Genomic DNA, 22,018 nt, shown 5'->3' with positions numbered 1-22,018 from the left:
TGTTCTGTCTAAACCTGTTTGCAGGGTCTGTAGCTGGGTAAATGGCAGGTACATCTGCAAAGCCGGAGGTCAGTGGGTGCTCATGCAGGTGGTGTCCCCTGCAGCGGCCTGAATTATTCTATTTATCGCTTTTTGCTTGTAAATGGCAGGCTTTCTTTATGCAGTGAACATTTGAAAGAATGCTCTTGATCCTGCAGCATCTCTTCCACACGTGCAGACATTCTGCAGTTGTTCTGCTGTCTCTGGAGCAACCTTCACACAGAAAGATGGTGTTTGTGTTAAGTCTTTGAAGGAAAGTGCCTCCTGTCACCTCTGCTTACCTAGAATAAGCTTTTTGGTTCAGCACTGAAATGAAACCATCTGCAAAAAGAATCTCCCAATAAAATACTCCTCTTAATTTAAAGAAGTTGCACATTTAAAATGTCTAGATCTTCTGTGGGAACACGCTGGTTTCATCAACATTTTCAAGTAATGCAGCTGAACTGGTTTAATCAAGTCAACATTCTTCCTTTTGACTTGATGTTATGGCTTTGATTGAAGTAAATCACTCTGAGTATATTGTTTTGCAAAAACATCAGAATTTATAACTTTCTGGCCCTAAATTGAATTGAAGTAAGCATTTTGAAATTCTGTTCTGTTCCCCTGCCAGGAGACAGGAATATGATGGTTTTCAGCCAGTGCTAGTTAAAATTTTGGTGGTTGCTGTTAGCTCTGGTTGTTGTGTCACACAGATAATGGTTTCATCTGCAGTGTGAAGCATTCTCATTTCCTTTTCCATGAATACGTGTACCTATATTTCATGTTCATTTGGACTCTCACTTCTTCAAGCTGGTTTTCCATAAGGTGTCTTTGCTCTGCCTGTCCTAGGAATCATTGTTAATGAAGGAACTGCGGAAGAAGGAACTCCTTGGTGTTCTGACCATCCTCTGTTTACTGCTGATTTACCTCACAGGTTTACCTCTGATGACTTTGAGGGACGTAGTCCAAGTTCAGAGCGCTGCCCCTCCCGTGCATGGGCTCAGGACACACAGTGTGCACGGGACTGGCAACAGCTACATGAATAGTGGCCCAGTACAACCCTGCTAAAGCCAACGGGGTTAGTCCTTGAACCAAAAGAGAGCAGGACATGCAGCACAGTGGGTTAGGGAACTCCACAAAGGACATAAATTGAAGCCTTCTGGGTCATGAAGGGCTTCATGGGCATGAGGACTGGGGTGACACTTGGATTATCTTGCTGTAGAGCTCTGTAAAGCTTTCAACAGAGACTTTGAAAGACCTTTGTTTTAGATGTGCAGGGCTTAATTTGTGGTGACATCTCAACTGAGCAGTGAAAGTCAGAGACATTGTTAACAGTGGGTGAAGGACAGAGCTGAGAGTAAGAAGACTTGATTTTCGTTGAGGTGAACCTATTGTCCTGGTTATGTAAAAGGACATTGAGGAAAGCATTAAAATATTTAACAGAACCAAAGGATTGCGATATCTATTGGTGTTAGACTCTCCTGTCCTCCAGAGATAGTGCTTTTTTTACCCTCTTGGTACAGACACCTTTATTTCACAGCTCCAGCTTTTGATGCCATTAGCAAGTAATTAGCTGCTGTCTCCAGAGCATTGTTTCATCACTGGGAAGGGATGGATCCAGAGGCAGCAGCACATCAGCTGCATGGCTGGCACGAGCACACACGCTCAGTTTGGAGGGATGTGCTTTCACAGTGGGGCTCAACAGCCGTGTCTGTGCTTCACTCAAAGCTGTTTTCTCAGTGCCTGAAGTAGAGACTGTTTCTTTGATATGCAAGTTTATGGGGTGGGGGAGTGATGGGTGTGGGGAACAGATGCAGAAAGCACAGGGAAAATGCAGTGCTTGAGAGGAATTAAAAGAGATACTTTTGTTGGGATCGTTGCACTAGAAACAAGGAGCCTCTGATGAAGGAAAGTGAGCCTGAGGATGGGGAAGATTGTGGTGCTGTTGACAGAAAAGGGGGTTGTAAGGATTTCAGCCTTATCAGTTTGAGGTTAGTAGCTTGAGAAACCAAATGTTGAAGGATGTGGAAATGATCAAAAGAGAAAGGGTACAGAGGGACTGAATGAGGCATTGAGCAGAAAGCTTGAGAGGTGGGGAGCAGGGGCAGGGCTTGCTGCGGAGAGGGGCCACCAGCCCTCTGGCCTCTCTGTGGGCAAGAGGCAAGGGAGCAAGGAGAGGAACAGAGGGAAAACTGGAGATGACCTAGACAAGCAAGCGAACCCTTGGGCAGAAGAGGGGTGCAGATGGGGAGAGGAGGCAATTGTACAGGGAGGGCAGTTGAGCAGCTCCTTGCACAAAACCAGGACTGTCCCATGATAACCCTCAGCTGTGCTTGAACTTCCAGGCATGTTAGATATAGATATGACTGGCTTTCTGCTTCTTGCTTCAGGGTACGGGGTGATCTGGGGGTTTCTTGTTGGCAGTTCAAGTTTATGCCCAAGAAGTGAGTGCTTGTTTTGGGAAACCTAAAGGTACAAGCTGGAGGGCAAACACTGTTCACGCGGGTGTCCTGCTCCCATTGTCACATTTACCTTGCGAGCTGCACTGTACCAGGGCAGCAATAATTGCCTCACTGCCAGCAGTAGCCTCACTGCCAGCAGTAGTGAGCAGATGCTGGTTGGATATAAAGTGGGTGATGCACACAAGCTTGCCCTTGATGTGGCCTGCGGGTGCTGATTATCATGGCAGTGCTGTGCCCTATCTTCATGCTTGCAGAGGCTGGGCAGGCCTGGGGCTGTGGCACCCAAATGGCCACATCGGGGTCCTGGGGCTTTTTTCCTTCAGCCAGGCCAGGGTATAACTGTGCTCAGCTGGCACCAGCACAGAGTCTGGCCACAGGACTTGTGTGTGCTGGAGCATTGGAGCCAGGAGGTACCAATGGGAGGGGATGGTGACAACATCCTGTGGTGGGACCCCTACAGAAGCAGCTTATCTTTAATTGTCCTTCCATTCATTATTTCCCAGCTAAAGCTATGTAATAATTACAAATTTGGATTACCTGGAAAAGCTGATGAAAGTAGGATAAATTATTAATTCCCAACCTGGATTCTGAAGAATTAATTGCAGCACCACATATTGAAAATTTTCCTGCATACAAAATATCCTGGGTTTGAGAGCAGTTCTTAAACAGTGAAGAGAAGGCTCGGGGGGTTGTTATTGCTCCCTACAACAACCTGACAGGAAGGTGGAGCCAGGAGGGGGCTGGTCTCTGCTCCCAAGGAACAAGGGATGGGGCAAGAGGAAACAGCCTCAAGCTGCACCAGGGGAGGTTTAGATGGAGATGAGGAACAATTCCTTCCCCAAAGGGTGCTCAGGTATTGGAACAGGCTGCCCAGGGCAGTGCTGGAGTCACCGGCCCTGCAAGTGTTCACACACCGCGTAGCCGAGGCCCTCAGTGCCATGGGTCAGTGGTGGCCTTGGCAGTGCTGGCGAGCGGTTGGACTTGATCGTCTTGAAGGTCTTTTCCAACCTGGTTGATTCTATGATTCTTCTAAGCCATATTTCTGCCAAGTTTATTTTTCCTTCAACCAGTATCCTGGTTGAAGCACACTGACCCCACTACACTCACGTTAGTAATGGAAAACCTGAATTTGTAAGAAGTCTCTCTTTGCGTGCACTATACTGGAGTCATTCAAGTTGCCAGGCAGAGCTGTGGAAACTCTCAGCACAGCGTGTCCGTATCTTATCAGCACAGCTTCCCCCGCCGGCAGCGCCCCACACACTTGCTGGAAGCCCAGTTTCAATGGGAGAAGTAATCTTTCTGAATGGATTTTCTGGCAGGGTTCCTGTTGCGTGTGTGGCTCATTGTTCTTGGTGATGTGACCACATTTTACCCCCTAGATTAATGGTTGAGGGTCGTTAGTTTTTTGTTGATGGGAGGGGTTCTGGAAAAAGAATCAGGCTGCTAATTCCATAAAATTCTATAGGAAACCTTTTTGGTTTTAACTACTTTTCCTTGTTAATTGTGTAGCTTTTTTAGCATGCTTTTGATACAAAGGACACCAGCTGATTTACTTTAACTCTTAAACTTTTCTGTGGTCAAAGGGTTTAGTAATTAAAAACAAACCACTTCCTTTTCCTCAGCACATTTTAACAAAGTGTTATTATGCCAGTTCATTTATATACATATATATATATTCTGTTCATAGTATAATAGTTCACTATAAGTTATTACTGATGTCAAAAATAAGAGGTACTTGCCAATGGTGGCATATCCTCAGCTGGTGTGAACATCCACTGCATATACAGTTGTAACTCGAGTGAAGTCAGAGTTGATCCCTCTGTAGCTACAGGCCTGCTGTGGAGCTGTGCCAGCTTCTGTGAGCTGAGGATCCGGCCTCTAATCTGTATTACAGGATAGCTAATATGATGTTTAACCACACAGTAACCACAATATACAAAGAAGTTCTATTTTAGCACTGCTAGAGCAAAAAAAAAATTAGCTGTTAATGCTGAAGACTGAAGAGCAAAAGATGGCAAAGTGGGAGAAGGAGGCAGGAAAAAGCCTCCTCTTCTTTTGAGTTAACATGTGTACAGACAAATTCTCACGTCTCAAGGCTAAGTTTTGTCTGAGAAAGATCTTTATGATTTGGGTCTTTGTAATTAAACCAGAAAGAATCATTATCTTAAACTTACATCTGCAGAGCAAGAACTGTGTGTTTACTTCTTATCTGCCAAAAAAATCTCTCTCTTTAGCTAGAAAGAGTAACAAAAAGGCATTGAAGTATAAAGGCATTCTTTTTATTGAAAATATCTACATTTTGTGAACCGATTCAAAAGAGAACAGTCAAAACCTTTTCTTTCTTTCTTTTTCTGTTTCAAAATGGGGGTGAGGGGAAAGCACGCAACTCCAAACTTAGTGCCTATGATGCTTGGAAGACATTATGATTAATTTTGTACTTAGGTTTCCAGATGTTGGATTTTGTCCCAACTTTCAAAGACCTCTAATGTTTAACAGGATATATGCTGAGTATAGTCTTTAACAGAGTTTTCTTTCATAACTCTAGGATCTATGAGACAAGGTAACTCGGGAAAACACTGCAGATTTGGAGCTAAATCTACAACCTTCTAGGAAAAAAACCCCAAAACCATTAAATGTGCAAGTTTGAACTGGAGCTGTGTTTGTTTGGGAAGACTATGGATAGGTACCAGAGTTGGCAGCAGAACTGTTTGAATGCCATCCTCCTTGTGCTGCTGTGGAGCAGCATTTCCCATGCCCAGAGGGACTGCACGGGCGCAGAGTGCCAGCCGCTGGACAACTGCATCGAGGACGTGCTGGAGCCCGGCGAGTGCTGTGCCACGTGCCTGCAGCACGGCTGCACGTGTGAAGGCTACCAGTACTATGACTGCGTCAACGTGGGCTTCATCAATGGCAAGGTGCCCGAGGGGCAGTCTTACTTTGTGGACTTTGGAAGCACTGAGTGCTCGTGCCCCAAGGGAGGAGGCAAGATCAGCTGCCAGTTCATGCTGTGCCCAGAGCTGCCCCCCAACTGCATCGATGCGGTGGTGCCAGCAGACGGGTGTCCTCAGTGTGGGAGAATAGGCTGCCTCCACGAGGGCCAGAAGTATGTAGCGGGGCACACCTTCCACATGCCCCCCTGCAAGGTTTGCCATTGCCCGAATGCTGGTGGTGAGCTGATGTGCTACCAGCTTCCAGACTGTAACACATTCGCCCTGAACACTGCAAGTCCAATAGATGCTGAAGATAGCGAGCCTGAGAGGCACTATGACGATCCATACAGCTATGACCAGGAGGCACCAGAAGGAGACAACACCCAGGTGGAGTCTCCAAAAAAATACAGGAGTTACTCGTCCCACCTAGAGCAAGAGAGCATCAGCCAGGAGCAGAGCGAGGATTATGACTACCTACCAGCCAGCATCGCTCCTTCAGCTTTGGCTCCGGCCGACCTGGACACGGAGGAACCGGCTCCTCTGCTCACCACGCCAGTGCCCAGGGCCCCCTCTGAAGTTCGCAGTGCCACAGAGAGAAACAAGCGAAAGAGGGTGCCGCGCACCACTGCAGCATCCCTCCAGCAAGTGACACATAAGGAAGCACCACTGACCACAAGTGCTCCTCCAGAGCACACAAGAGCCACCACTGAGACACCCAAGCACCCAGAGGAATTGGAGAGGAGACCAAAGGGGAAGCAAGGAGACAAAGAGAAGCAAGATCAAGAACGAGCCCCTCACTCTAAAATGAAAAAGCATGCCAGAAAAGACGACCCAGGGAACAGCATGTATCTAGGCTTGAAAGAGGTGAATTTGACAGAGCTGAGCGCATCAAAATCTTCCCATGAAACACAGGAGGGAAATGCTTTCCCCAAGGTAAAGTTCAGTGCTACAACTTCTCCTCCTGTTGCTCTAAAGGAAGACTGTAGTCAGTCATCCCAAAAGCAGTCCCAGACGCTTTATCGTTACCATCCCGAGGAAGATGGAGATCCCAACTCTATTCACGCTAACCCCAGGTTACCAGAAGGTAAGAACTGCTTCCAGTGTAGATGCCTAGAGAGCATTTACTCATAATAATGTTGGTGTATATCCACTGTTCTTTTCTCCTTATTGCTCCACATGGGCATGAAACCACTTACCTTCTTTGATCTCTGTCAGAGGATGGTTTGTGTTTCATTTGACATAATAGATTCCCTTTCACTATTGCCTGCCTTGCTTTGATTTCACAGACCGTGGATGGTGTTTTCTGGTATTTGAACTTTATTTCAGATGAATTCCGACCTTTTCCTTCCATTACTTGCTTTTGATTTCTAATGTGATGTTGGAGAAAGATCTTACTCTACACACCAGGATTTAATCAGTTATTTGCTTGGATCCTCTAGTTACCACCTGAATGTAATGACATTTGTAGCTTTTGTCTTTTGCTGGGGAGGAAGTGGAATGTCGTGATTCCACTACAAAAATATTGACAGCACTTGTTGTAATATTTATCCCATGGTTGAAAGGCTGTCTAAGCTGCTTAGTACAAGAACTTGGTAGATACACTCAAATACCCCTGAGGACTAGCAGGGAGAAAAAGGACTCCCTCTTGCCTTGTGTTTTTTGAGGGCTGGAAGTTTATGATGTTTATGATCAACTGTGGCAAGTGTACGTATTTCCTCTGTGCCTCCAGATTCCTCTTGACATCTGCAGTGGATTTTGATTATATGCTTTATGCAATGCTCATTACTGTAATGAATGCAAACTTCATCGCTAGAAATTAGCACATATGCAGCTCATATTTCCAATTCATTTTTCATCAAATCAAGAGTAATATCTCCTTTTTCAAGATGTGACACAAAATGGTCTCCTGAGACTCAAATGTATAGTACTTGCAGTCTGAGTAGAGAATACTGATTACTCCCTAGACAGTGATACTTCTTCCCAGGTTATCTAGATGGCCCTTCAACATCTTGAGCTGCCTAGTCCATCTACTCAAGAAGCCTAAGGGAGATAGGAGGAGAGCAGATTTGGAGCTGGGACTCTAGGTCCAACACAAACAGCACCTCATGACTGTTTACCAAACAAAAGATGTGCCAGGTCCACGAATGGAGATGGTGGCGCTTTTTCTGTCACTTCCACGTCTGTTTTTGTTGTAAACGTTTACCTCACAGTTAGTGAGGTGACTTGACTTCTGGATTTCACCAAAATGATGCTCTACAAACCAGTCTTGCCTGAAGAACCTCACACCCACCATCCAGAGGGATGCCATTAGGAAGTGCAGACTTTCAAAAGTGATTTAATAGATAGTTCATGTGCTCCAAGCCTTACCTCTGTGCTACCTTCTCTTCACGGCTGCCTGTTGTATTTTACTTCTAGCTCCTTTTGTTATGTGAAAGGTGAATCAAACAGGGGTGAAGGGCTGATTATCCTGGGGGAATAGTGAACTGATTCCAGCATTCCAGTTTGTGTAACATGAATAAGAGGATCTGTCCATAACACCTTCATCTGCCCAGTGCAAACGCAAGTGGCAGAAAGCATCTGCCTACGTGGTGCACTGAGTTAATCTGCAGTATTACTGTGCAGCTGAAGCACAAAGCTCTTCACTTACATTTGTTCCAGCGTCACTCAGACGCACTTTAGTGGCTGTGGGATCGTTCTAGTTTGGTGGGCTTTTGTAGTAATTCTCCAGAATTAAGAAAACTGTCTGACGCCAGGCTGGACGGGGCTTGGAGCAACCTGCTCTAGTGCAAGGTGTCCCTGCCTGTGGCAGGGGGTTGGAACTGGATGAGCTTAAAGGTCCCTTCAACCCAAACCAGTCTGGGATTCTGTGATTCTATGAAAAGTATAGAAGGCTTCACAGAAATTCACTAAAAATTGAGCCCAAGCTAGATGGCTATTGCATTTGTTCTTCCTATTAGTTGTATCCTGGCACAAGAACTCAGCTGTGGCTGGATCCCTGATGCCTTTGGTTAAAAACTTGGCTACATTACTTATATTTTATATATCTCACTTTGGTTTTATATGTAGCTGAGTTTTCATCTCCTAAATCTCTGATGGCTCATATGTAATCTAATGGTGGAAACAATGTGGAGGACTTCGGTGCTTAAGAAAGGTTAATTTTGTATTTTGATTCTCTTTCTCCTTTTGCGCTTTGCTTTTCCCTGTGTTCCAGTATGACCCACGCTGGTTCCCTTCCCACTGAGCCCTGGTCTGGTCCCTGGGAGAGGCTGTGTCCTGGTGAGGCCACCCTGGGGACAGCAATTACTGCATCTGACAAGCTGCTGCTGTTAGACACAAGCACGTGCAACAAGATGTTACACTGCACTGTATTTTGCATCAGCCAGTTCACATGATCCATTTAGCTCGTGGACTCCAGTGAGGTGCATTTTGTCTGGGGGCATTTTTTCCCCTCTCCTTATTTGGCTGCTCTGAGCTTTTTTGGAACCATCTGTTTTCATGGAATCCCAGCCTGGTTTGGATTGGAAGGGACCTTTAAGCTCATCCAGTTCCAACCTGGGACACCTTCCACTAGAGCAGGTTGCTCCAAGCCCCTGTGTCCAACCTGGCCTTGAACACTGCCAGGGATGGGGCAGCCACAGCTTCTCTGGGCCTCCAGGGGAGCCAGGGCCTCAGCACCCTCACGGTGATTCTCTGGGTGCTGTGTGGTACCCGGCCCTCGCTGGTGGCCCTCTGGGGCAGCAGCAGCACTCACAGCCCCAGGGAGCTGCTGCCATCACAGAAATGGGCTCTGTTGCAAACCGGCTGGTAAGAGGGTGACTTTGGGGAGCTGGTTTCTCCGTTCGCAAGGTGGGAAGCACAGCACCAGCTCTGCAGGGCTGGGTGATCCCAGTGGATGCTTTCCTGCCTCTGACAGGGGTGGCTGTGGTTTCCAGCACCCTGTGCTCAGTGCCAGCCCATAGCACTCCCTGCAGAGGAAACATTGGGCTTTTACTCCATGTGTGAGTGCTGTTGTCGTAGATCCTGAATATAGGTTGAAGAGCAACTTTCTTCAGGAACGTACAGATCTATTGCAGTTTCTGTGGCAAATGCTAATTGCATCATTCCTAAAGGAGCTGTAAGTGTAAAGTAGAGGTACTTACTCTGCTGAGAAAGTATAAATTAAGTACTTTCACAAAGGGAAGGGTTGAGATTAATGGAGAATATTCTCATTATACAGTCTCTTTCCAAACATTGATCTTACCCTGTCACTTACTGCAAGAGCAGCAAATACAGGGATTTTAGGTTTCCGTATTTCCTCATCCTGAAAATGCCCTGAACAGGGGAGGGTTGGATAAAACGTATTTAAAGATCTTACTGTCAAATTTTGTTATGATTTTCCCGCTTTTTTCCCATTTCCCCATGCTCTGCCAGTGGAGTACTATTTCCTGGATCAATGTAACTCAGGTAGCAAAGAGCCTTGTTGTGAATAGGTTATGATTTGCATTCTGGGTTTGGCAGGCTGGATAGGAATTTGTGTCTAGCTTGGAACCTTTGTGTTTCAGAATGGAGGTATTTTCCACTTAAAACAACCCCCAGCTGTGGATGAGTTTATCGTGGTTGTTTTTAGAGATAAAGATAATTGCTCTCCAACTGCTCTCACCAATTTGCAAGCTGAGAACAGTGAATGTGAGAATGGCTTTTATGGCATGTGAATCCTGATCAGGTAGAAGGTACTAGGAGGCTCTCTAACTTGTAAGGATGTAGTTGAGGTTTCAAACAGGCCATCTACTGCATGATTGCTAATATTGAGGCTCATGAAGAAAGATGACCTTGAATTTCTGAACTGAGGACAATCAGGAAATGAGATCCATTAAGCAGACCTGCATCGAGGTCTTCCCTGAGCACACCAACCCTTCATCCCTCCTTCTGCCACCGTAACGTCGCTGCAGGTGGGAGGATGCTGTGGATGGTGCCTCAGAAACACAAGCTATTTGCAATTACGCTGTATTTTTTGATATCGGATGAAGTGTTCTTTCACATCTCCTTAAATTACCTCAGGCTCAATTCTGCTTTTGTCTACTTGGTCCCAGTTCTCTCTGCAACAGAAAGCAATCAGCTTTGAGCCCTCAAACTAGGATAACTTAAGGAATAAAAATAAACCTTGGGAGAGTGGGGTGTGGAGAGAAAAGCCTCTGGGCCTGCAAGTGTGAATTGGCATGAATTCCAGCCCCAGGGGACTGTGCTCAGTTGTTTCTCTTTGGTAGTTAAAGTTCTGAGATAGATTATAGAGGAAGATAGTGTGAATGGAGATAAAGCAGGCTAAGATAAAGGAAGACTAAAATACTGTAAAATTAAGAAAAGTTTTAAGAGAAAACTGCAAAATAGAAGTCTCTATTGTGCCAACAGTGGCATTCAGACCTGATTAGGTAGCTGGATACTAGTTTAGGAGGAAAAAATGCAACCTTAAAGCATAAGTAGGGGCTGAAGCTGGATAGCAAGATGAAGGGAACCACTTGGGATGGGATGGCCCTCTTGGCACTTTCTGTTTAAAGACCACCAGTAATTTCAAGTGTGTGTGCACTAAACACTGCTTGTGGCATGAGTTTGTGGGCAAAGGGTGCAAGGAAAACCAAAGCCTGCCTCAAGGACATGAGGAGTGCATTCACACCAATTGTTTGCAGGCTCTGAAATAAACAGTAGCCAAAAGCAGCAAATCGCCAGGCACTTCACTTGGATCTTCACTTGGAAGAGGGGAGGGATGATGGGCTGGAGAGATTCTGACTGGACACAAGAGGGAAGTTTTTCACCATGAGAACACCAGCCACTGGAATAATCTCCCCAGGGAAGTGGTGGATTCCCCAGTGTTGGATACTTTAGGATTCAGCTGGTCAGGGTGCTGGGACATCTAGTCTAGACCATGCTTTTGCAGGAGAGGTTGGACCAGATGATCCTTGAGGTCCTTTCCAACCTGAGATTCCCTGATTCTGTAATTTCCTGGACTGCCAGATGTGGCCTGACTTTCCATTTCCACAGCTCTTGCTTTCAGTGGAAGCAGCATTAGGCCTGTAGTCCCACTTGAGGAATTAGAGCACGTATCAGGAGGGCTGATGCATCCTGCCAGCCTGGACATGCAGCTGAACTGTGGGCATCCAGGCTTGCCCTACCCAGGAGCATACCCGTGGGGTCACTGGTCATGGGTTGGTGTTTGTGTCTAGCTGGTCTTTCTGGACGTGTTGCTGCATGACTGCTGCTTGCCTGGTTGTGTTTTGGGAACTGCTGTGGGTCAGAGCACTGCTGCTGCTGTTCCAGCTGGCTTCAGGTCACTGAGCCTCTGACAGCTGCGGACACTGAACATAGAGCATTGTTCTTCCTTTGCAAGAATCCCCCTGGTGACCCAAGCCCTCCTCACCACAGACCTTCCATTCATCACGTGCATCTCCTTGCTAAAATGGAGATACTAACCAAAGGTCATGAATATTTTTATAATTATAAAAAAATACTTTTGTACAGTCTTTTGTGGTGCTGGTTTGGTCCTTAGCTCTTAGAAAGTATTTTAAGAGGTAGCTGTATACTGAACCAGGAGCTTATGATCTTGAGTTAGAGAAAATAGTTCAGAGGATCTTTTCTTAGTGATGTGAAGATCTGCGAAGAGGTGCAAGCACCAGCCTGGTAGGCAGAGTGCCAAGGTTCAGTGCCATGCTTTTCTAAAAACTGCGTTACCTGCTGTAGGCAGACGTGGACAGATTTAGGCTAGGCTGGATGTGGTTCTGACCAACCTGATCTAGTTGAAGATGTCCCTGCTCGTTGCAGGGGAATTGGACTAGATGAGCTTTGAAGGTCCCATCCAATCCAAACCAGTCTGTGATTCTATGAACTTACAGAAATGCTCAGATCTCAAGGCCTTTTCTTTTTAAACCCCAGTACCCACTAATCCATAACTAGAGCTGTTTGAGAAAGTGGCTCCCTGTCTTCTTGAGTTACCCATACAATGAAGATAATGGCTCCTAGCTTCAGTGTGATCTTAGGGATAAGGCTGTGAATCCCTGGGGACCACTGCAAGCAGGTACAATGTGCAGTACAGGGTGGGATGAACATGCATGTTCCTTCAGATATAGCTAGTTATACCTTCATTAAACACTCTAAAGAGCAAAGTGTTTTTCCCAGCTCCTGGTGCGATGATGTGGTGTAGTCAGACTTCCCATCACTGATAGTGCGTTTATACACGGCTCTTCTGCTGCAGCACAAGGACTGGTACTCAGGCAGTTGGCTGGAGCAGTGTTTTATAAGGAAATTCATTGTGTTAAGTGTTGGCACCAAGGGGAGGTGCAGAGAATGTTTGAAGAGAAAGTGAAGCAGGATGAAGCATTCACACCTGGCTGGGGAATGTAGGTGGGCGATATGGTATCCATGTCCCTTTCTGCTCTGGAGGAGCACAGCGCTGCTGGGACAAGCCCCAAAGGCAGTGTCTGCATGGGACAGGTCTTGCACAGTGACACTGAACACAGGCTAGGGCTTTCAAATATCCTTAACTTCATGGGATTTAATTACCAAGAGAGTTCAAATCTTATATGTTGAAATGATAAATTCTACTGGAGTTGAGAACCTAACCTATGGAGGCATCAATATATGTTTGGAATCCCATCCCATGTACCTATTGTATAGAGGTAAACATCACCATTTGTGAAAAGTTAACTCCATCTACGGCTTGCAACAAGAACATTTGATCCCAGTTATGAAATTAAAACATGCTGGAGACAAACTATGGAAATAAGATGGGAGTTTTCTTGTACAAATGAATGAAGCACTTGAAAAGCTAAGGCTGCTGGGCTCGCCAGGTTTCCTGAGGGGACTGCATTTGCTGGTTATTTATAGCATGTATCTGAGAGTATTTTTGGGTTGGTTTGCATGATTGATAAGTCTTCAGAAGGCAGAACTGAAATGAGAGTTCTTTGCAGCCATGTTTGTAGTATTCTAATCGATCACTGAGGAATTAAAAATGACCCTGAATACAGCTCCTTGTTAGAGAAAGGCAAATAGAAGCACTGTGTGATTCAAATTTGGTGGGACAATAACCTTTTGAACAGTTTCAAATACATAGGCCAAACAGACGTAGCTTTCTAGCATCTGCTTACTCATGAAAGGATTTGTAATTTCATTACCCTGGGCCTCACAGCGAGCAATCTCTCCTACCTCTTAGGGATTCTTAGGTAACAAGCCAGCAGTAATTGGAATTTCATAAAGATCCCCTTATGTGTGAGCAGGTTTTATGTTTTACTGACTATTCCCAGTCTGCCTGTGCTGTGCCTGAGATGGCCAATTCTCTTCCAAAGCTACCAAAAAGTCCTAAACTGCCATCCCAAAGCAGTGGTGGTGTGGGCACTAAGCCAGACCCTGAGAGGGACAGGGGAAAAAAGGAACTGTGCTATCTTTAGGAGCATCAAACCTCCACTGGAGGGTTTTTCCTTTCCTGTCTTTGCCTGTGGGCCAGGGAGCTGCATCCCCTGTGTATGATACACATCTCAAAAGCAATGAACATCATCAAAGGCAACCTCGTAGCCTTACTGCTACCATTCACGGGGCAAGTTGTTGCTTGCATCTCCAGTGACCGGTACTGCACAGGAACAGGTTTGTACACAGTGTTGTACCCCTTTCCACGGGGGTTATGTGGTGAATTGGGCACATGAGTATGTCTCAAGTAAAGTAAGTGCTTTGGATAAGCTTTATTTTGTATGAGGTCACTTTGTAGAAATCTTATTTCAAGAAGAAGAATTTGCACCTTCTCTCCTGTGTTAGCTATCTGTGCTGCACCATTACCTCCCGTGTGTTTTTTTGCTATCACTGGGCCTCATTGTGGATTTCCCCCCTCCTTGTTTGACGCTGTCTCCTCTTCCCTCCCCATAGCCCTTGAGAAGCCATGTCGTGTGGCTTCGCAGTTGAGGAATTGTTTCCTTCCACCTGAAGCAGCACTCTGGGGCATGCTGGTAGCTGCAGGTTGGGGTGGAGTGGCAGCCCCTGATTGCTGCAGTGGCAGTGGGTGGCTGCAGCACAGCATGGGGGCTTGGTGAGCTAGCACAGGGACTTTGCAGCCTGGAGGTGGCCACCAGACGCTGCGGACCAGTAGAGAAACCCTTCTGAGAGAGCTGCAGGAGAAAGACTTGCCTCCAGTGGTGTTAGGGAAGTCACCAGGTTAACAAAACCCATATAAACTGTGCTCAGACAAGTGCTCAGTACGGGATCATCAATGAGCACTGCTGAAAAGGGACAGAAAAGTACCAGATGGGGAAAAACGTCATGGCCATGGATAGTCCAAGAAATACATAGTCCAAGAAATTTTAAGCTAATTTTACACAGTATATTCTGGTCTTAGTATGTCACTGAGATGTTTTGGTGTATTTCTGTGAGTCATAACCTTGATAGCACCATGTGAGGGCTACAGTCTGGCATGAAGCTGTAATAGCACTCACCTCCTCCTTATGTTCACTGTGAGCAACAACATCAGCTGTGTTTGGAGCAGGGGAGCTGGAGTTTGACTGGAGCTGGCTCATATGCAGGGAACAGAATTGAGAAGAAAATGAATGAGCTCTTGCAGCAAGAACATCTGGCTATACTTCAGTTTCCTTTTCTTCTCACCTCTCACTATTTATATGTTAGTTTCTGTCTGAGGTTTGAAAGACATTGTATGTGCTACTTACTGGAAGCATTTTCTGAGCACAAGTTAAATTGATTAATATTACAGAGTTATACATCTTGTATGAAGTGAAGCAGCAGAAGTGTTTCTTGTATTTGTATATTCTGATTGAGACATCCTACAGGAACGTAGGAAACAATTATATTTTGCTGTCAGTGGTTTGTAACGTAGAATTTATTATACTGAATACCAAATCTACAGCCTGCCACTGGCACATGCCACATGCACTGACATTCCAGAAACACAAACCTTGCTCCACTGCGGAACAGAATTTCCTGCAAAGCAAACACTGAACTGAAAAGCACATCATCTTCCGCAGCTGGGTGGCAAAAGTGGATAGCCTTGGCTAGCTTTGGTACTGAAAACACATCTTTTGAATGAAAATGGAGCTTACTGTATATAATGGTTACTTCTTTGGACTCTTTCCACAAAGAGCTCTTTTGCACTGAACAAGCAGAATGGGAAACTTTCAGCTTGTTCAAGGGTGTTTAAGGAGTCTTCTTTATTTTTTCTTTAATAATGATTCTGAGAAATCACTAGGAGGAGGACTTCCAGATAAGAGTATTAAGTCAATCCATTGGCTGCTTGGTGGCATGGAAAGCCTTACACCCACCCGACACCTCTGCCAAACGCTGTCAGTATTTGGCCATCCAGCCTTCAGTTGATGGCTGTTTCTCTCTAAAGGTCAAGTAGACCCAATTGTAATTCTTCAGCTACTTCTATAAAACATCTTGTTTATGGCCTATAAGCAGCCGAAGATTAGTATAGTTCTCCCTCTCATCCAAGAATTCTTTCTCTGCAATGTGCATTAATTTTCCTTGTATTGGAATTGCCTTGCATGAAACTACTTGTAGTTTTAATTTCCAGATTCAGAACTGCAGCTTTCTAGCCAAATGATTTTGTAAGACATTTACTCTGAGGGACTGTTTTCATTGACGATAATGCACACTTAAGTAATGTCTCGTGTAATAATGATAAAATTTGTACTTTTGCTGGTTCTGGATCAAAGTTGATAAGCTCTGCCTTAACTCATGGCATTGAAATCAAAAGAAACTTATAGTACACATCAGCAGTGGCTGGGTTTGACATTAGAATGTTACATAGATGTTTAATTTAAATCAGCTTGGATTGACTGCAGTCACAAGCAACTTGTGTTTTTCTTGTATCTCTAAGTGAGGTGGAAGATAAGTATGGAGACTTTGCAAGATCTTGTGCACTGGTCTCAAAGGTTTCAGTTGTTTCATTAAACTAATGAATGTGCTTTACATATGTTCTTGAAGAATGGACTTTTTTGCCTTCCTTAGCCTCTGGCCGTGGGAAGCAACATTCCTGGTGGTGCCTGCACTATTTCTCCTTTGTTCTTGGCCTCAGGGACAAGGGGAGCAGGTTTGTACTGTTGTGAGAATCTGTTGTGGGACAGGCAGGGACTCTCACTCCCTGAGTATTAGGTGAAACTAGCCAAATCAGATGAGAAAAGTTATACTTCTGGTGTTCTTATGCTTGATGAATGTAACCAACCAGTTAAAATGGATAGGAGCTTGTGGAGTGAACCAGTTACATCTGCTTTTCAGTGTGAATAACTTGGTATGCTGAAAAATTCTGTATGTGGCAGAGGCCAGCATGGGCTTAATATTTATACTCACACTCCTGTGCTAAGGTTAGATGGGTCTAACACTTTGAGGCTGAAACTAAGCATCCTTTATCCTTCAGTCCAGAGTCCCCATTCTCACTTTGGTGAGTGCTGGCCCTGCAGAATGCTGGGGCAGCCGGGCAGAGCAAGCAGCTTCTGCATGATGAAACATCAGGGCCTTCAAAGGTGGATGCTTCATCAGCACTGCTGTTTGTCTGCACTCCTTCAAACCATGGGATCTGACCCTTATTAGGTGATATTAAAGTCCTGTTTTGGAGTGAGGAGCAGCTTTACATAGTCTTGGAATCTGACCCTGATATTTCAGGGGGGTTGCTCACTGATATTCAGCTTTTCAATGGAGTCAGTAACATTTCTTAAAAAGAAGACTTTGAAGGTCAAATCCTGTCCTGTTACTGCCATGTTAACCCCATTTGTTTCAGTAAGGAATACACTCATTTAGCTGTATTGCTGCTTCCTGTAGTATTTTAAAGTGGTGAAGGACAACTGTTAAGCATTAGAAATCCTAAAAATCAAATTCTATCCCTAAGAAAGAACTCCCTACATCTTCCATGAACATACAGCAGTTGGTCTCTCCTCACACGCCTTTCTTTGCAGTCACAAAAAACTTGTATGTTACATTTTTCAGGCAGACTCAAATTCCTCTCCCAGATCTTCAAGTTACAATAAACAAAACCCTCATAAACCCCACAATCATTATACAAATACATTATGATACCCATTTGTCTTTTTATTTATAAATTCCACAAATTGAATGTCTGGATAATGGATATTTATGGAGATGCAGTTGATAGCAGTGACTGAGCCCACAGCACAGCATGGTGCTGACTGCCTCCTCCCATGGCAGGCAGGAAAGGGCTTGATGCAACTGATCCGGCATCACAAACCGCAGTCCTGCAGGAGAAAGAGCTGGTGCTGATCCATGAATGTGCTTCCCCTACCCATGCCTGCAGAATAGAACTGAGATCCACACTGTTGCATTTCAGATAGGACACAGAAAAGTCCATTCTCCCCCAGGGAGTTAATCCTGCACCTGACCATAAGTATAATGTGTAAATACAGCCAACACTGATGTACAGATTGTGTGTTACTCTGTTGAGTATCACATACCTTAGAAAAGGTGCAAAGTAACTTCCAGCTGTGTGCTGGGGACCTGGAAAATTACTTTATCTTTTTTGCCCTTTTCTTATTCCTTGGTAGCAAGACTTGGTTACTAACTTTAAAACTGCTGAGCAACTTTTAAGTACTTGTGTACTTATAAAACCACCTCAATCTGACACTAAAATGCTTCCTAATGTTCTCTGATCCAGTCTGTCAAGCAGGGGAGAGTTCAGTCTTGCAGTGATGATGGCCATTGAAAAGAGAAGTTCTGTAAGCAGGAGTTTATAAGTGGCAAAATTCCTCCAGAGGCTTGCATGGTGCTGTAGGAATGCTTGCTAGCTCAGTGTAAAGATTTAGCATATAGACTGATGGAAACTATATTCATGTCTCTGAAAAGTGAGGTGCTGCAGAGAGCCCCCTGGGTTTGGGAGTAGGTGGTCAACCTGTGCTGCAGGCTATCCCTCCTGAACCAGGGAGCCTTTGCTTGGGTGAGGGAGGTGAGCCCAAAGTCCTCAAAAGTCATGCAAAGTAATGTTTGTTCTGCTGCTTTAGCAGCTAAGCCCTTACCCAAGCTTGGGGGGATTGGTGTGTTATGGAGTATATGTGAGTCTTGTTTTGGTACTTGTTATGGGGGCAGCTCTTGGGGGGGTTATTGGGAATTGAAAGTTAAGGGTGGGTACTGTTGATAGTGGGGGATGGTTTCTGTTCAGTTGGAGGTTAGTGGGGTGGCTATATTTTATTCCTGTGGGGTAGGGCTGGTTTTGGTGTCTGGTTGAGGGCTATTGTTGACTTGGTTGTGTTGGAGATTGTGCGGGGCTTGTCTCGTAGAGCAATTCGGGTAGTTTAGGAGGGGAAGGGATGAGGGAAAACAGGAAACAGTTTAATGTAAAATACTGGCTTTGGGAGTTGGGGAAGAGAGAGGTTTGAGCCCTCTTTTTCTGAGATCACAGAATCATAGAATGGTTTGGGTTGGAAAGGATCTTAAGATCATCCAGTTCCAACCCCCTGCCATAGGCAGGGACACCTCACACTAGACCATGTCACCCAGGGCTCTGTCCAACCTGGCCTTGAACACTGCCAGGGATGGAGCATTCACAACTTCCTTGGGCAACCCATTCCAGCGCCTCAGCACCCTCACAGTAAAGAACTTCTTCCTTATATCGAACCTGAACTTCCCCTGTTTCAGTTTGAATCCATCACCCCTTGTCCTATCACTACAGTCCCTGATGAAGTGTCCCTCTCCAGCATCCTTGTAGCCCCCTTCAGATACTGGAAGGCTGCTATGAATCTCCATGCAGCTTCTCTTCTCCAGGCTGAACAGCCCCAATTATTTTGAGATGTTTTGGGAGCTCTAAGAAAAGGTGTAGTCTTCACTTTTTGGTTTACAAGACCAATGCTTTTCATAAACTGTTGGAGTACTTCAGTAGTTAAGCATTTTGTTTTCTAAGGATGTGATGATGTGAGATAGGATTAGGAGGGTGGTGAAGTAGGTGAGGGAGACTGATAAATGTTTTCCAGCATGGAAATGTGTGCCTTGGACATCACCTGCAGAATTAACGAAGGAGTGCCAAATTCCACACCGTGTTTCAAGTAATCTGGTATTTGAGGTTATTTGTAAACCCCCTAGAGTCATGTGGCTGTCCCAAAACATCACCTTTCAGTTAAAATGTAAGAGAGCCACAGAATCTTCCTTGAAAACTAAATCTCAAGTGTTTAAAACCAAACAAAAAACTCAACCCACCTTCTAAATAAAGTGTAGACAATTAGAAGAAGCAAAGGAAAGCAAAAGTTAATTAAAAAAAAAAAAAGAAAAAATGCAAATGAAAAGCATTCAAACATGTATGTGTTTTGGGTCAGGCCCTGTTGCTGCGCTTCCCCAGCCATCGTGCTCTGTGGGCATGCAGGCTGAGGTGGGGTGGCCGTAACCCAGGGGGGACCCATCTTTCTGAGCTCCTCTCTTTGTATGTACCTGGAACACATTCAGAGGAAGGTCAGTGCAGCAAGGAGGAACCAGAGAGGAGCTGCTAAATTCAGAGTGTGAGGTGAAAGATGAAGGCATTTCTCTTGCTGAGCCCCGCAGGGAACACTGAAGAGGGAAATCAGCTGTGCAGAAATTTTCAGCAGGGAGGGAGATGATCAGACAGGTATGTCCTGCTTGTCACACACTGTGCTGGTAGAGGAGTGGATGGATAGGCTGGGGTTGGCTTTTTCTCTTTTACTTGCAACTTGGAGGCAGCTAGACAGGAGTGGTTTGAAATAGTATCATAGTTGCCATAGATACAGGTCTGAATTGGAAATAGAGGTCTGGACCAGGCATTCTGTCTGTCCGCCAAGGCAAAGCTTGGACCCGGTGATGAAACCCGAGTGGGTTTGAGGAGTGATGCCGACGCTCGCGTTGCCACAGTCTGATTCAGCCTTGCTGCAGAGGGTGAGGATGTGTTTGACATCACCAAGCAGCTCCAGCAATGGTTCATATGGGCCTGGAGACTGGGAAGGGAAAAATCCTTCATGCTTCAAACACTTTCCTCCTACTTTTTGCCCCAGGAGGTCTGTAGAGCTCGGAAAAATGCCATGGAATCCTGGGACTGGGTTTGATTTGTGTTTTGTAAATGTTTCTGTGCAACAAAGCAGCAGCACATTTAAAGTAGTTCAGCTGGATGAAAGCATCCTATTAAGGTAAATTCAGTTTATTTGTCCCAGGAATGTGTGGCCAATGTGTGTCTAATTACAGATAAAGCAATGAAGCCTTTCATCTTCTTTCAGTGAAAAAGAATCTGCAAATAAAGTGGAAAATGTTTTGGTGAAATGTATGAAGGTCTTTTCAAGGATTTGGTTATCGCAAATGAGCCCCACTTAGGGAACTGGAAATGTTTCTTGCCCTATCCTTCTGCTTTGTGGGTGGCTTTGGACGTATTGGGACAATTTCAGCTGACACTGGAAATCCCTCACTTTGAGATAGAAATCTGTCATATTGCCTGTGGAGGTTTCTAGCCTCATCTGTCTGTTGTTAGATGAGGAGGGCAAGTCAGTAAGTACTGCTCTGGTGAAGATGACAGAGATGCAACACAGTCTGGCCTGAGAAGCACATACTGAACATTGTGTCGTGTTTCCTCTCCAATTTCTTGCTCAGTAGGTGGTAGAGAATTAGTGTTTAATTACTTGCAGGCTGTGGACAGCAACCAGCCCCCTGAAACTGTTTACATTTCTGGATAAGGCTGGAGCTGAGTGTTCTTTGTGGCTCAGCCTTTCTCAAAATCTATGGAAGACTTTACAGTGCTTGTTTATCTTTTATACCATATACTGGGATAAATGTTTGTTCCCAAAGAGCTTTTATCTATTAAAAAAAAAAAAGTCATCCACATCTATATGACCTTATTTCTGATAAATCTCATTTATACCATTCTGTTCCTAGCTTTTGAAAAGGCCCAAGTCTGTCATTCAGGAGGCTTGTGCAGTTGTGGGAGTTCGATCAGATCCACATCTTAAAGGTGGAGCTGGAGTTCCAGACTTGCTTGGATACAAGGAATTACACCTCTCAAACAGTACTTGAATAAAACATTAATTTTCCATTAAAAACCATTATGTTGCTCTGATAATTGTTCCTGGTTTGAGTAATCCTCATTTCCTACGTATCTCCGGTGACTCATCCCAGAGCGTTCTCAGCCATCCTGCTTTGCAGATGCTCTCAAGCTGTCTATTCCTGATCTGACTCAGCTTCTTTATCATCAGCATCTTCTCTCATTGCTATTGTGCTGTGATAATGTATGCTTCGCTAAGGAGTTCATTCTCCTCACAGCTTAAAAATGACTGGCACTGCTGGCCACACTTTTAAATTTAACTCGAGTTTTAAGAAAGTTTTAGGGTAAAAATTCACTTCTCGTGTTTTCAGGTTGTCTCAAGTCTTGAAGCTGCAGCTGAGAAGCCTAGATTGCAAAGATGTATGCCTCTGAGTCCTTCTGTCTAGAATGGGAACAGATCTTTCCTCTTCCAGCTTTCCTGTGAGTGGTTTGCCAGTATAATGAATTCCCAATGTGATCTGTCCATCATATAGCATGGTCTGTGTGGAGTTCTGTGGTGTCACCGATCACCTTTGCAACAACGTTTGAGATTTTGTTACTGAAGTTTATAGTGAATATAATAATGTTTTAAGGAAGCTAATTGATGGGCAGTGTACTGAGCAACAAACCCATGG

The 22,018-nt window shown here is 44.9% G+C and overlaps 1 protein-coding gene across 3 annotated transcripts in view; it reads left to right on the top strand.

Annotated features, from left to right (window-relative positions):
- The window catches only part of FBLN2 (fibulin 2), a 104,016-nt gene that overhangs the window by 23,443 nt on the left and 58,555 nt on the right, over nucleotides 1-22,018 (top strand). For all 3 annotated transcript variants that reach the window (XM_030501795.1, XM_030501796.1, XM_030501797.1), the window contains exon 2: nucleotides 5,026-6,494. In XM_030501795.1, coding sequence (XP_030357655.1) covers nucleotides 5,114-6,494 — 1,381 coding nt within the window. In that variant the 5' untranslated portion in view covers nucleotides 5,026-5,113. The remainder of the gene's footprint in view (nucleotides 1-5,025; nucleotides 6,495-22,018) is intronic.

Source organism: Strigops habroptila, chromosome 11 (genome assembly GCF_004027225.2).
Source record: "Strigops habroptila isolate Jane chromosome 11, bStrHab1.2.pri, whole genome shotgun sequence".
NCBI lineage: Eukaryota > Metazoa > Chordata > Aves > Psittaciformes > Psittacidae > Strigops > Strigops habroptila.
The sequence above is the reverse complement of the archived record's forward strand: the minus strand, read 5'-3'. Positions and strand labels throughout refer to the sequence as shown.